Below are 13,398 nucleotides of genomic sequence, written 5' to 3'. Positions count from 1 at the left end.
GAAGAGGGACCGAGGCCTGCTACTGCGCATGCGCCCTGACAGAGTTCCGCCTCATTGTGCGGCGTGGATCGCGACTCTAGTTCCGGGGGCGGTTTCTCTGGTCCCTAAGTCCATGAAGCCCCCGCCTCTGGCGCAGGGCGCCTTGGGATAGCGGCGGGCTCACCGGGTGAGCGAGCGCCGGAGCAGCCTCCGGGGAGTGGGAGGCAGTGCGGGGCCAGGGCTCACGCCATGAGACGGGCAGGAAGGCGGAGCAGCGCGCTGGGCTGGGGACAATGACGGCCTCTGGGCAGGCGGGGATCTCAGTGAGCCTGGCGAGACTTCTTCCTGGCTCTCGGGATCTCCTTGAGTCCTTTCCCCTCCTCTGTGCCCGTGGTTATCCTCACGTCACAGATAAATAGGTTGAGGCCCTGAGACCCCGATCCTGTCCCAGAAGAGCCCCGATCTCTGTGACTCCAGGACCTTGTCGACACCATGCACTCTAGTCCTCGCGGAGGAAAGGTGTGGGCTGGGATAGATACTTAAAATAACCGACCAGTGCTGGAAGGAGACAGGAAATAAGGAAGAGAGTGTGATTTTGGAAGATGTGACCCTCTCTCACCCCCATACCCTCCTAATGTGCTCTATCTGGAACAGGTCTTGGCCCTTTTCCAAGCACTCCCGATGCCTCATTTGCCTTTGGCTACTTTTCGACCACCGCTTTGGGGGCTGAGGCCCTCACGGGGCCTCCCCAGGTCATATCCCCTTTCCACCCAGTCAGAGCCCCATGGATCATCCGTCTCCCGGAGGAACCGTGAAGCCAAACAGAAGCGCCTGCGAGAGAAGCAGGCGGCGCTGGAGGCAGGGATATCCCAGGACAAGGTTAGGGGTCCCTTGGTTCTCTGAGAGATCTTGGGAGGGAGCTGGAGGGGACTGGCTGGATTCCAGATGCCTGGGATATACTGGAATTGCATTACCTTTTCTGATCCTTTCTCCTGCCAGTCACCTGTGGAATCCAGTAAGGCCTGGACTCCTAAGGAGATAGTGTTGTATGAAATCCCCACGGAACACGGTGAAAAGAAAGGTAACTAGGAAACTTGAAGGCCTTTTCTCTCACATTTCGATGGCCCATTTGTTTTACTGAAATGCAACCTGGGAACAAAATTCGGGAGTTAGTGAGCTCTCCTCTGCCTCCATAGATGTCTCCCGGCCCCTGCCTCCTGCATACAGCCCCCAATACGTTGAGGCTGCCTGGTACCCTTGGTGGGTGCGAGAGGGCTTCTTCAAACCAGAATATCAGGTCAGTACCTGGCAGGGGTGGTGCTAAACGGTCCTCAGGGCAGAATGGCCCCAGAGGTTGGTGGGGACAACTGAGCCTCAGTCTAGAGCTCACAGTCAGCCACATTGCAGAGCCTGCTACGAAGCAGGGGGAACTTGTCTTCTCCCCTTCGTGTCTCCAGAGTGTTCTCTGCAGGTTTTCCCATCCTCTGTTAATTTGCCCAAAGGGTCTTCCTGCAGTCCTTTCTGCCTTGGAGACACCAGAGGGTGCTGTTTCCCCAGGTGACATCCAGTCCTCTCTTGCCCTTTGACATTTCTCCTTCCTTCTAGGCCAGGCTGCCCCAGGCCACAGGGCAGACCTTTTCCATGTGTATCCCACCTCCCAATGTCACCGGCTCCCTGCACATTGGGCATGCGCTGACGGTGGCCATACAGGATGCCCTTGTGCGCTGGTGAGAGGGGAAGGGGCTTGAGTTCTTGGAGGGGAAGGAGAAAGTTTGAGAAGGAGTGAGTAAATATACGAGGCCAGGGCATTCACGTGAGGGTATTTCTTCTGCAGGCACCGGATGCGTGGGGATCGAGTGCTGTGGGTCCCTGGTTCGGATCATGCAGGAATTGCTACTCAGGTATGTCTTTTTTTTTTTAACTTGACTTTATTTATTTGTTATTTTTTAAAAAATGTAGGTACTTGGGATTGAACCCAGGACTTTGTGCATGCTAAGCATGTGCTCTACCACTGAGCTATACCCCCACCCTCATGTATGTCTTTTGCCATTTTTTCCTTTTCTTCGGTGAAAGAGATGTCTTCCCCCAAGGTGACCTGATTCTCTGCCTGCCCCCTCATCTTACTGTAGGCTGTGGTGGAGAAACAGCTGTGGAAGGAGCGAGGTGTGAGGAGACATGAGCTGAGCCGAGAAGACTTTCTTGGGGAGGTGTGGAAGTGGAAGGAGGAGTGAGTATGATGGACAGGGCTGGAGGGGCCCAGGTGGCAGGTTTGGGTTCTGGCTTCCCAGTGCCTCTCCCCTAACTTGTAGCTGAGGTTCTTCTTATTCAGCACTAACTTTGAGTGGAGATGTAGGCTCTGGAGCCCCTTAGCATTTGATGGGGTCTGCAAGTTTTGTGTGGGTGTGAGATGTTATATATTATATTAAAATGTATATATATGTGTGTACACATGCATGTGTGTATGCATGTGTTTTTTTCTCCATTTATCCCATTTCCCTTGCCTAGATTTCATCATCTCTTCTCACCCACTCCCACCTTCCATCCACTTGAAATTTCCCTTTCTTCCAGGTCTATTATCACACACCATCTTCTCTAAAGCATCTTTGGGTTTCCCACAAATCGACTGCCTCTTCCCGTAATGGTAGAACCTTAAGCTTCTTTCCTGTCACAGAAGGATCCATACCGGGTTTTTCTGTCTCCATTAGCTTCTAGAGGTTCGATCAATGCCGTACTCACTCCAGCACCTGCGGTTTTACTGGGCCTGCTGCATAGTTGGTGTTTGGGACATGTTTGCTGACCAGAATCTCTCTGGGCACAGGAAAGGTGGAGAGATCTGTGAGCAGCTCCGAGCGCTGGGGGCCTCCCTGGACTGGGACCGAGAACGTTTTACCATGGATGCTGTGAGTGCCACGCCTCGGTCCCTGAGGGTGTCGGGAGGTGTTTAGAGATCTGTGCAGGGAGATGTGTTGCGGTGTGTGTTGGGGTTGTGCCAGGGGATGCTCGGGTCCCAGAGTGGGGTGATGGGCCGAGAAAGGGCTGTCACATCTGGACACTCAGGTCGTCCTAGGGCTCCTCAGCGGCTGTGACAGAAGCTTTCGTGCGACTCTACAAGGCAGGGTTGTTGTACCGGAGCCGGCAGCTTGTCAACTGGTCGTGTACTCTGCGATCCGCCATCTCGGATGTTGAGGTGAGACAGAAAAAGAGAAGAGAATTTGTGGGAGCCCAGAGGTGATGGGAAAGCTCGGACTCTGGAGCCAGATTGCCTGGATTCACATCTCAGTCCGGCCACCTCCCAGCTGTGTGACTTCTGGCCAGGCTGTTAGCGTTTGTCGGCCTCAGTTTCCCAATCTGTAAATTAGGGGTGATGGAAATGCCTGCATCGTGGGGGTGTTGGGAAAATTAAAACTCCCAGAAAGTGCTCAGCACCATACCCATCCGTGGTTTAAGTGCTCAGTGAATATTTTTCTATAACTGTAAAAGGATTAGGTGAGGGGAGGGCAGTGGCTCCCGAATCCTGAGTGATTTGGATGGGTTGCTGGGAGGCCGGGGCTGGTGGGTGTTTGGAGGTGGGAAGCCTGCAGAAAGTCTGCTCTCTGACCCTACTTCTTCGACACCTCCAGGTGGAGAGCCGGCCCCTGCCTGGCCGCACAGAGCTTCGGTTGCCCGGCTGCCCCACCTCCGTGTCTTTCGGCCTCCTCTTTTCTGTGGCCTTCCCTGTGGATGGAGAGCCTGGTGAGGGAAGTCCTTGGAAGGGTCACCCACTTACCTCTGTTTTCTCGAGCCCGTGTGGAGCTGATGGGAGGGAACTCACCAGCCTGTTTCCCATGTGACCTGATGGGAGGGACATAGGGAACCTTGGTAGTGTTTGCATCCTCATGGGCACTAACCTGGGTATCCTGGGCCATGTAAGAAGGGTGTGTGATCCCTCTCCTGCGGGAGCTTAGTGTAATTCTGCAGGAGGGTCCCACCCCCGAAAGAGACAAAAGATCAGTTCTGCAGGGTGGTTTGAACAGTAAGTGTTCCCCAGAGTTCAAAGAAGGGAAGACAGATGAGCTGGAATATTCAGGAAGTTTCTTTTTTTTTTTAACATTAAAAATTTTTTCAGCTTTATTGAGATATGGTTGACAAATAAAAATGTACATAGGAAGTTTCTTGTAGGAGGGGCTGGTGCTCGCCCCAGAGAATGCATAGCATTTGTGATCAGACCCCACACCCCGAGAACCCCCAGTGCCCTCTGGGCTCCATGCAAGGATTCCAGTTGCATTCATTAACTAGATTGATTTATTAACTAGATTAACTGTGTTTCTCATGCAAGTTATTGAGGAATTCTGTAGCATCAGAGACCCTCTCAGTCTCTGGTCATTAGCTTAGCAGAAACCCCAGGCTCCTATAGATGCTGGTCCTAATTTTCTCTAGTTACACCTGGGGACCTGCTCCACCTTGACCATCCCTGTCCCCTCCCTGTGCCAGTTCTCCTGGCTTTAGCTGTGTCGGAAGTGCAGGGTGAGGGTGAGGACCAGCTTTAAGTGCTTGAATTTTGTCTTCAGATGCAGAGGTTGTGGTCGGAACCACGAGGCCAGAGACGCTGCCTGGGGACGTGGCTGTGGCCGTCCATCCTGACGACTCCCGATACACAGTAATACACAGGGCGCTCCCTGCCACCTGTGCTTCCCACCACCGCACCTTCTCTTCCCTTCCGTTTAGGATGACAGCGCCTTCTCTCTGCTTCCCTTTCCTTTTCCTAAGATTTCCCTTATCTCAGCTCTCCAGTGTCTCTGAGTCTACTCCCCTCTCTTCCTCTGTTACTCTTCAGCTCAGGAGCTGACAACTATGGCCCGAGGGCCAGATCCACCCACTGCCTGTTTTTGTATGAGCCATGCTTATTCCCCGTGTGTCATCTACAGTTATGATCATGAATTACCTAACTGTACTATGGCAGTAGAGTGGAGTTATTGTGCAGAGACTAAATTTGCCTCCTGGTCTGTAAAGCTTAAAATATTTACACTCTGGCCCCTTAAGAAAAGGTCCGCTGAGTCCTGCTGTGGCAGGTTTTCCCTATAGTATTCCCAGTGTTCTCACACCCAGCCCAGACCTGTCCACCCCGCACACGTACCTGCCCTTGATCCCTCTCCCTTCCCTTCAGCATCTACATGGCCGACAGCTTCGTCACCCCTTGACTGGGCAGCTTCTCCCCCTCATCACAGACTCCACTGTTCAGCCACACCTGGGCACGGGTGAGTGAGGGCAGGGGAGAGAAAGGAAGTCAGAGATTCTGGAGGAAAAGGGAGGGAACCAGGAGGAGGCAGAAAGTAGGGGAGGTCGTCTCACTGGAGAGTGGGGGATGAGACAGTGGGTGGAACAGTGTGGGTGATGACAGTACATCTAGAAAATCTGGAAAAGCAAAAGCCGAGGTCAGGGTTCAGTGCTCACAGTGGTTCTGCTCCCCCAGGGGCAGTGAAGGTGACTCCAGCTCACAGCCCTGCCGATGCGGAGCTGGGGGCCCGACATGGCTTGAGCCTCCTGAGTGTCATTGCAGAGGATGGGACCATGACCTCCCTCTGCGGGGACTGGCTGCAGGTGGTACCAGCTCAGTGATACCCCATTCTTTGGGGGCACCCTCTGCCCCTCCTCCCCTCTCCCACTTTCTTGTTTTCCTAGCAGCCTTTAAGCTTTACTATCGCCGCTTTTCCCCAGGGTCTTCACCGATTTGTGGCCCGGGAAAAGATTATGTCGGCACTGAGGGAGCAGGGCCTGTTCCGGGGCCTCCAGAACCACCCCATGGTGCTGCCCATTTGCAGGTAACCCCATTTTCACTCCTTCCCTCAGGACCACCCCACAAGGGAGTAATGAAGCTGAAGAATGACCACGGGATGGGCGGTGCACCCCTTACCCGAGGATACGAGCTGTGTGTCTGTTTCACCTGCTGCTGTATCGTCAGTGCTGAGGGCCTGGCATGTAGCAGGGTCCCGTGTCCCCGGGGGAAAGGCACAGGGCTGCAGGAGCGCTGGACTCACCCTGTGTCCCTTTCAGCCGTTCCGGGGACGTGGTAGAATACCTACTGAAGAGCCAGTGGTTTGTCCGCTGTCGGGAAATGGGGGACCAAGCTGCCAAGGTGAGGCCGCCTTGCGGGGAGTGCAGGGCCTCCTGCCCCGCAGACCTCTCTAGCTGTGCTCGTTGAGAGGAGAGCTGTGGGGCTGGAGGCAGGGTGCCCAGAAAGAGCTGGCTTATGTCCTCACTCAGGCCCAGAATCTTCTTAGGAGGCTTGGGAGGTCCTTTCTGAGTTGTAGAACCACCTCAGAGGCCACTTGTCCCATCCATGGGGGACTGGTGGGGGGGGCAGGTAGGGAGCACCATCTAAAGGTCCTTTCCCTCCAGGCTGTAAAGTCGGGGGCCCTGGAGCTCAGTCCCTCTTTCCACCAGAAGAACTGGCAGCACTGGTTTTCCCACATTGGGTAAGGAAGACGCAAGCTTTCAGGAGATGGGGAGGGGGAATCCCCTGATTATGCTAAGAAATCACTCATGTCCTCTTGGCAGGGACTGGTGTGTCTCCCGGCAGCTGTGGTGGGGCCATCGGATTCCAGCCTACCTGGTTGTAGAGGAGCATGCAAAGGTTGGTAGAAGGAAGGAGAAGGGAAGCTGGGCGTGGCCGAAAGAGCCTTAGCACAGGGGTCAGAGGACACCAGGGCCAATCCCACCTCCCTGCCTTTGCTGTGCTTCTGGCCTTAAGTCACATAAACATCTACTGTGTGATCACAGCTCCTGAGCCGGCGTTTCTTCATCTCACAGCCAGAGGGCGCCGGCCACTCAGACCGCTTGAGAACCTGAAAACTCAAGTGGTGTATCACACCTGTCAGGTGCTGCTCTTCCTTACTCCCCCACCCCTTACTTCTGCAGGGCGACAAGGAGGACTGTTGGGTGGTCGGACGGACAGAGGCGGAGGCCAGAGAAGTAGCTGCAGAACTGACAGGGAGACCAGGGGCAGAGCTGACCCTGGAGAGGGGTGAATACCTGACCCATGGAGGGCGGTGGGTAGGGGGCGTCTGCGTGTTTGAGGGAGTAGGTACTGAGATGGAGAAGGTGGGGTTGGGAAAGCTGGGAGTGGGGCAGAGGGCCCGAATCTGGGTCTCTGTGGGTAGGAGTTGTGCTAGAAGTTGGGCAGCAGTGGACTGAGGTCCTGATGCTGAGGTTCCAGCTGTCCCCATTCCCCATTCTGTTTCCAAGACCCAGATGTCCTGGACACGTGGTTCTCCTCGGCTCTTTTCCCCTTTTCTGCTCTGGGCTGGCCCCGAGAGGTAAGGCGGGTTGAGAAGAAGAGAGTGAAGGTGGGGATGAAGAAGTGGACACCGGGACCCCCCAAAGAGTCCAGGAAGAGCTGGTGGCCCCAAGCTTGAGGTTCTTATTGCTTATCTCTTTCCTCCTAGACCCCAGACCTGGCTCATTTCTACCCACTGTCACTTTTGGAAACGGGCAGTGACCTCCTGCTCTTCTGGGTGGGCCGCATGGTCATGTTGGGGACCCAGCTCACAGGGCAGCTCCCTTTCAACAAGGTACGACCCTTTGGTGCCCGGCCCCTCTCTGCAACTCCCCAGTTTTCCCTAAAACTTGTTCTCTGTTCTAACCTCTAATGTGTTTTCCATGTTCCCGATTCCTTTGTCCTGATTCACTTCCAAGCCTCATCCCTAAAGCTTGGAGGACAGAGATCTCAAGGGACCCTCCAGGGGAAGGTTCTCCAAGTACCCCTCTGCTGATCTGCTCCATGCCCCCAGGTGCTGCTTCACTCTATGGTTCGGGACAGGCAGGGCCGGAAGATGAGCAAGTCCCTGGGGAATGTGCTGGACCCACGGGACATCATCAGTGGGGTAGAGCTGCAGGTCAGGATGAAGGGTCTGGGTGAGGGATGGGGTATTCGGGAGAGGAAGGGATCCTGAGGGGAGGGGCCAGCCAGGAGGGATGCAGCTGGGAGGGCCAGTAGGCGGCACCCTTATAGGGGCAGGGTCTTTCACCAGATAACAGAGAATTATTCACCCACCCTAGGTGCTGCAGGAAAAGCTGAGGGATGGGAACTTGGACCCTGCAGAGCTGGCGATTGCAGCTGCAGCACAGGTGAGTCGCCAGTGTCTGACCCATCCCAGTCTCTAGTTCAAGATCACCAGTTTCCTCTGCAACCCAGCTTCCGGCCCTACAGCCTCATAGGCAGCTGCCACCACTCTTCTTCCTCTGGTTGCAGAGAAAGGACTTCCCTCATGGACTCCCTGAGTGTGGGACAGATGCCCTGAGATTCGCCTTGTGCTCCCATGGGGCGCTGGGTAAGCCTGGGGTGAGGGCAGCGGGCGTGGCACCTGTGCAGAGGGGTGGGGCAGGGCTGAGGACTCCCTGTGTGGCTGAAGTCCCCCAGTGCACACTCCTTCCTTGCTCTCCCTCCCAGGGGGCGACTTGCATCTATCTGTCTCTGAGGTCCTGGGCTTCCGACATTTCTGCAACAAGATCTGGAATGCCCTGCGCTTTATCCTGAACGCCCTGGGGGAGAAATTCACACCCCTGCCTGCAGAAGAGGTAAGAGAGAAAGAAGAGATGGTTGGGAGAAGAGATGGATGCAGTCTGACTTCTGAGAGTTGGAGGTGGCATCTGGAAGGAAAGGAGACAGCAGAGTGGGAGTCCAGCTGTTTCACCCAGAAGCCCCCTTCTGCCTGCAGCTGTCCCTTGCCTCCCCCATGGACGCCTGGATCCTGAGCTGCCTGGCCCACACCGCTCAGGAGTGTGAGCGGGGCTTCCTCACCCGTGAGCTTGCACTGGTCACTCACGCCCTGCACCACTTCTGGCTCCACAACCTCTGTGACGTCTACTTGGTGAGTGAGGCAGTGGGTGAGTATTGGCATTCCGCCTGCTTCCTGTTCCTGGCAGAAAGCTGTGAACTAGGTTCCTAATTGTTCCCTCAGTTAGAGCAGGAAGAGAGCTGAGATGGGGAACCCCAATTCCCCTCTTCCCTGGGGCTGGCCCTGGGGTGCTGTTCCTGCCTGTCTCCTGGGGACGGAGGAGGAAGAGGAGGGGGTACTTCTAGAAGACAAAGCAGGATCGGGAGGCGGATGGAGGTTTTTTCCTCCCCCTGTGATTGCTGAGTTGGACCCTAGGCCGGCTGGGGGCTGGGAGTGGACGGGGAGGATGAGTAGTGGTCTTCAGACCAGGGGCTCTTGCTTGCTCTGACCCTGCACCATGACTGCAGGGAGGGCTTGTTGACCATCGAGTGCCCTCTGCCCCCAAAGGTGGCTCATTCAGTAGGTTGGGGGGTTGGTGGTGAGAATTTTCCACTTCTTGTCCCAGTTACGTGATGCTGATGCTGCTGGCTCGGGACCTCTGCCCTAGATCTCTGTTTCTCAACCTTTTAAAAAACTTGTCTCTTTTTTGATAAATAAAAAACTCAATGCTTTCCATTCTAAACAACACAAACCTCTGTGACAATTTTATTCCCCACCCCTCTGTGAGAATCCCTGCTCTAGAAGTCTCCCTGTCACATGCTGCAGACTGTGACTGGGCTGAGATGCTTGGTGCTCCTGCCCATGTTTACCCACAGCGGGTGGGGCGGCAGGTGTGTGGAGGGAGGACATGGCCGTGGCCTGTCCCCTGACCTGCTGGCTTCCTCCCCAGGAGGCAGTGAAGCCGGCGCTGTCGCACTCGCCCCGCCCCCCAGGGCCTCCTCAGGTCCTGTTCTCCTGCGCTGATGTTGGTCTCCGCCTCCTCGCCCCGCTGATGCCCTTCCTGGCCGAAGAGCTCTGGCAGAGGCTGCCCCCCAGGCCTGGCAGCCCCCCTGCCCCCAGCATCTGTGTTGCCCCCTACCCCAGTGCCCACAGCTTGGTGAGTCCCCCATCCATGGCGTCTTCGAGTGGAACTACTGGTGAAGCCATCTTCTAGAAGGGCTTGCTGCTGTGAGGTCATTGACAGTAGTGGTTTGTATTTTGCTGTAGAGTCTTTGGGAGGATGGATTGTTCCTGCAGGGCTGGGATAACTCTAGGGTGTTCGGGGCAGTATTCACAAGTGGTTAGAGTAGGATGCTATGGCCAGACTGACACTAGCTGTGACCATGCCTCTGTTTCCTCCATCTTTAAACTGGGGACGGTAATAGTACATGTCATGGTCGTGATGAGGATGAGACGTTAGTAATAGGATATCCCCAAATCTCCAAGATCTCTGTGCAGTGTTAAGCTTTAATAACTCGAGAGGGATAAATGCTATAAACTCACTCAAAAGACCATTTTATAAGTTTAACCAAATTTCTTTTTTACTTACTTGGTTTTGTGAGTTTTGAATAATACTTTTTAAATTCTAACTGATTTTTGGTTGGTTGTCATCTTCAATCAGAGCAATTAAATAGACATCAACCACTGATCACCTAAGACCTTAGATGATGCCCCGGTTTTGGCTGTGTTACATTCCTTGAGATGGCGAATTATGTGTGTAATGGAGAGGACAGATCCTTGCTCTCAGGAGATGGGGGTGTGGGGGTGGAGGTTAGAGCCAGGAGAGCTGACACTGAGTCTCCAAGGTGCCCGCTTATCGACTCTGGGTGCCCGCCTCCAGGAGCACTGGCACCAGCCCGAGCTGGAACGGCGCTTCTCCCGGGTCCAGGAGGCCGTGCAGGCACTGAGAGCTCTCCGTGCCACGTACCAGCTCACCAAGGCCCGGCCCCGAGGTGAGGTGGGCCCTGGGGTCTGGAGTCTCTGCAGACAGGAGGGGCTGGCAGAGGGCAGAGCCCAGAGTCAGGGGGTGCCAGATGAGAAGGAGCTGGTTCCTTGTCCCTGACAGTTTCCTTTCTTCCCCAGTGCTGCTGCAGAGCTCAGAGCCGGGAGAGCAGGGCCTCTTTGAGGCCTTCCTGGAGCCCCTGGGCACCCTGGGCCAGTGTGGGGCCGTGGGTCTTCTACCCCCAGGTGCAGCCGCTCCCTCCGGCTGGGCCCAGGCCTCACTCAGTAACACTGTTCAGGTCTACATGGAGCTGCAGGTGAGCAGAGGAGATTGGAGGGGGAGGGGAGGGGTTGAAAAGGATGTTGGGAGGAGGGCAAGGGGCGGGGTCTATGAAAGTGAGGAGGGATCTTAGAGTGGGGAGAAGGGAGTGCTGGGTGCTCTGCTGATGTCTGAGCCTTCTCTCTCTGCAGGGCCTGGTGGACCCCCAGACCCACCTGCCTCTGCTAGCTGCCCGAAGACACAGGTTGCAGAAGCAGCTTGATGGCCTCATAGCCCGGACCCCATCAGAGGGAGAGGCAGAGATTCAGAGGCAGCAGAGGGTGAGGCTGGGGGAGGACGCCTGACTCCCTGAGGGGATGTGGGCCCCAGGTATCAATCCTCACCGGCTTCCCTCCTTGTCCAGCTTTCTTCCCTCCAGTTGGAATTGTCAAAACTGGACAAGGCAGCCTCTCACCTCCAGCAGCTGATGGATGCGTCTCCTGGCCCAGGGGAGCTCTGAGCTCTCACTCACCATCCCTGGCACCTTTCTCCCTTCTCAGACCTGCCTTTGAGGAAAGATTGGGCAGCTGTCAGGGTGTGATGGGGCCTCAGAGACCACGTGGTCTGGCTCCCTCTTTTTGTCAATGAGGAGATAGATTGGCTTGGTCAGAGTGACTGGGTGTCCTTGAGACACTCATGCTTTTGGCCCAGTCTCCCTCCTATGCAGTCACACATGGAAGTTCAAGAATGAGGAAGTTCAGATAAACTCAAATCCCAAACCTGTCTGCTTGTGGTCCTTTGATCCTTCTTGCCTCTTGTGGTGACTTCTCCGCCTCTCAGTTGTTCCCTGGGACTTTGACATGGGAAAGAGGAGGGCTGCCTCTCAGCGCTGGGCTCTGGGCCACAGTGGGAGTGCGGGTGCTGTGCGGGGCCTGCCTCACTGGAGGGAAGAGGACCTTTCTAGTGGGGCCTCTACTTTCATTCTAGCAGCGAGAGTCAGGAATAACATGTGTAACTAAATAAACTAGTGTGTCTGAAGGTCATAAACTCTAAGGGGGAAAGGTAGATCAAGGTAAGGGGGCTCAGCTGCATGTGTGACGGTGGGAAGGCAGGTTGGGGGGTGACCCATATGAAACGGGTCAAGGCAGAACTCATTGTAAAGGTGAGAATTAAGCAAAGACTTCTGGGAGCTGCAGAAATTAGCCAAGCGGATGTCTGGGAGACGAGTGTTCCAGGCAGCAGGAAGAGCCAGAGCACAACACTGAGATGGGAGACCTGGAGAGCTCAAAGAATAGCAAGGAGGCCTGTGGGGAGGGGCGGGGTGCAGAGTGAGTGGAGTGGGGGAGTGGGAGGTGAAGTCAGGAAGGCAAGCGACGGGGGGTGGCTAGGCGATCATCTACAGCTGTGCTGTCCAAAAAGGTAGCCGCTTGGCTGTCTCAATTAATTTAAATAAAACTAAATATTCAGTTTTTCAGCCACACTAGCCATGTTTCAAGTATTTGCTAGCCACTTGTGGATCGTGGCTACCAAATTGGTCAGTGCAGGTTATAACATTTTTCCATCATCATGAAAAGTTCTGTTGGAAAGTGCTGGTCTAAGACCTTGTACGCCTTTATAAAGACTGTTCTTCCCTCTGGGAGAAGGGAAAGGAAAGGAAGCTCCTTTCCTGTAATGGATGGACATTACCAGAAAGTTGCATGTTTCCTTTCTGCTTGTATCCTGTTGGATAGAACCTAATCACATGACCATTCCTAGCTGCAAGGGAGTCTGGAAAATGTCACGTAATCAGCCACTTGCTTAGCTAAGTGGAAATAAGCCATGTGCTCAGCTAATATTTGCGTGACTCTCCCAGAAGAATGACTATTAGGGGAACAGTTAGCAGCCTCTGCCACCCCAGGTCTGGTGGATCCCAAAGCATTCTTTTTCACTGCACTGCTCTGTCTTAAATCTGGGAAGAGAATTCTTTGAGAAAAGAATCTAGGAATCACAGCCCAGTGATCCCAAGTCCTGAGACCCAGGAACCAGGTTGAGGAGCATTTAGCTGTCTGCTCCTCCAGCCATTTGGAGATACAGACATTCACTCCCCCAGCTTGTTTGGGGCCTACACACCTGACCCATGGATGTCACCTGCCCACTGGTGCAGGCCAGGGGCCAGTCATGAAATACTGGGGCCCTTTGGGACCCCCGGCTATCTCTCCTCTGAGCTAATTTTCCCAGGACAGTTGTCAAGGAAACTAGAGGAACTTGGTTATGATTTCTCATCTTCAGGGCACTCCATATGGAACTGTGGCCTTCCCCTCCCTCCAAAGGAGTCAGTCTTTAATGTCATATGATGGTGATAGGGGCAGGGGGTGGGGGAAATGGGAAGATAGGTACTGTGGAGAACAGGAAGCAGTCATACCAACACCCGCCAAATGATCAAGTCTGGGCTGCAAGCTTGCATTTTGAGACAGCTGATGAGAAGTCAAGGTACCCTTGAGTGTGGAG

The 13,398-nt window shown here is 54.7% G+C and overlaps 1 protein-coding gene across 4 annotated transcripts; it reads left to right on the top strand.

The window, feature by feature from the left end:
* The first annotated feature begins 10 nt into the window (after positions 1 to 10).
* Positions 11 to 11,694, top strand: VARS2 (valyl-tRNA synthetase 2, mitochondrial). 4 transcript variants are annotated; one of them, XM_015248712.3, is made up of 30 exons: positions 11 to 166; positions 634 to 858; positions 979 to 1,060; positions 1,176 to 1,276; positions 1,585 to 1,706; positions 1,814 to 1,880; positions 2,109 to 2,206; positions 2,798 to 2,879; positions 3,047 to 3,166; positions 3,600 to 3,711; positions 4,527 to 4,615; positions 5,123 to 5,213; positions 5,429 to 5,556; positions 5,674 to 5,777; positions 6,010 to 6,091; positions 6,355 to 6,431; positions 6,514 to 6,589; positions 6,874 to 6,979; positions 7,201 to 7,271; positions 7,401 to 7,526; positions 7,746 to 7,850; positions 8,014 to 8,082; positions 8,207 to 8,285; positions 8,405 to 8,532; positions 8,673 to 8,825; positions 9,622 to 9,828; positions 10,552 to 10,663; positions 10,794 to 10,969; positions 11,124 to 11,252; positions 11,336 to 11,694. In XM_015248712.3, the coding sequence occupies exons 2-30, from the start codon at positions 661 to 663 to the stop codon at positions 11,429 to 11,431; spliced, it is 3,186 nt and encodes a 1,061-aa protein (XP_015104198.2). In that variant the 5' UTR covers positions 11 to 166; positions 634 to 660; the 3' UTR covers positions 11,432 to 11,694. The 4 variants fall into 4 exon arrangements, with proteins under 4 accessions (XP_015104198.2, XP_006215367.3, XP_072801490.1 ...); XM_006215305.4 differs by lacking the exon at positions 11 to 166 and adding an exon at positions 190 to 498; XM_072945389.1 differs by lacking the exons at positions 11 to 166; positions 11,124 to 11,252; positions 11,336 to 11,694 and adding an exon at positions 190 to 498 and having other exon boundaries at positions 10,517 to 10,663; positions 10,794 to 10,931.
* Positions 11,695 to 13,398: the final 1,704 nt, after the last annotated feature.

This window comes from Vicugna pacos, chromosome 20, assembly GCF_048564905.1.
Source record: "Vicugna pacos chromosome 20, VicPac4, whole genome shotgun sequence".
NCBI lineage: Eukaryota > Metazoa > Chordata > Mammalia > Artiodactyla > Camelidae > Vicugna > Vicugna pacos.
The sequence above is the reverse complement of the archived record's forward strand: the minus strand, read 5'-3'. Positions and strand labels throughout refer to the sequence as shown.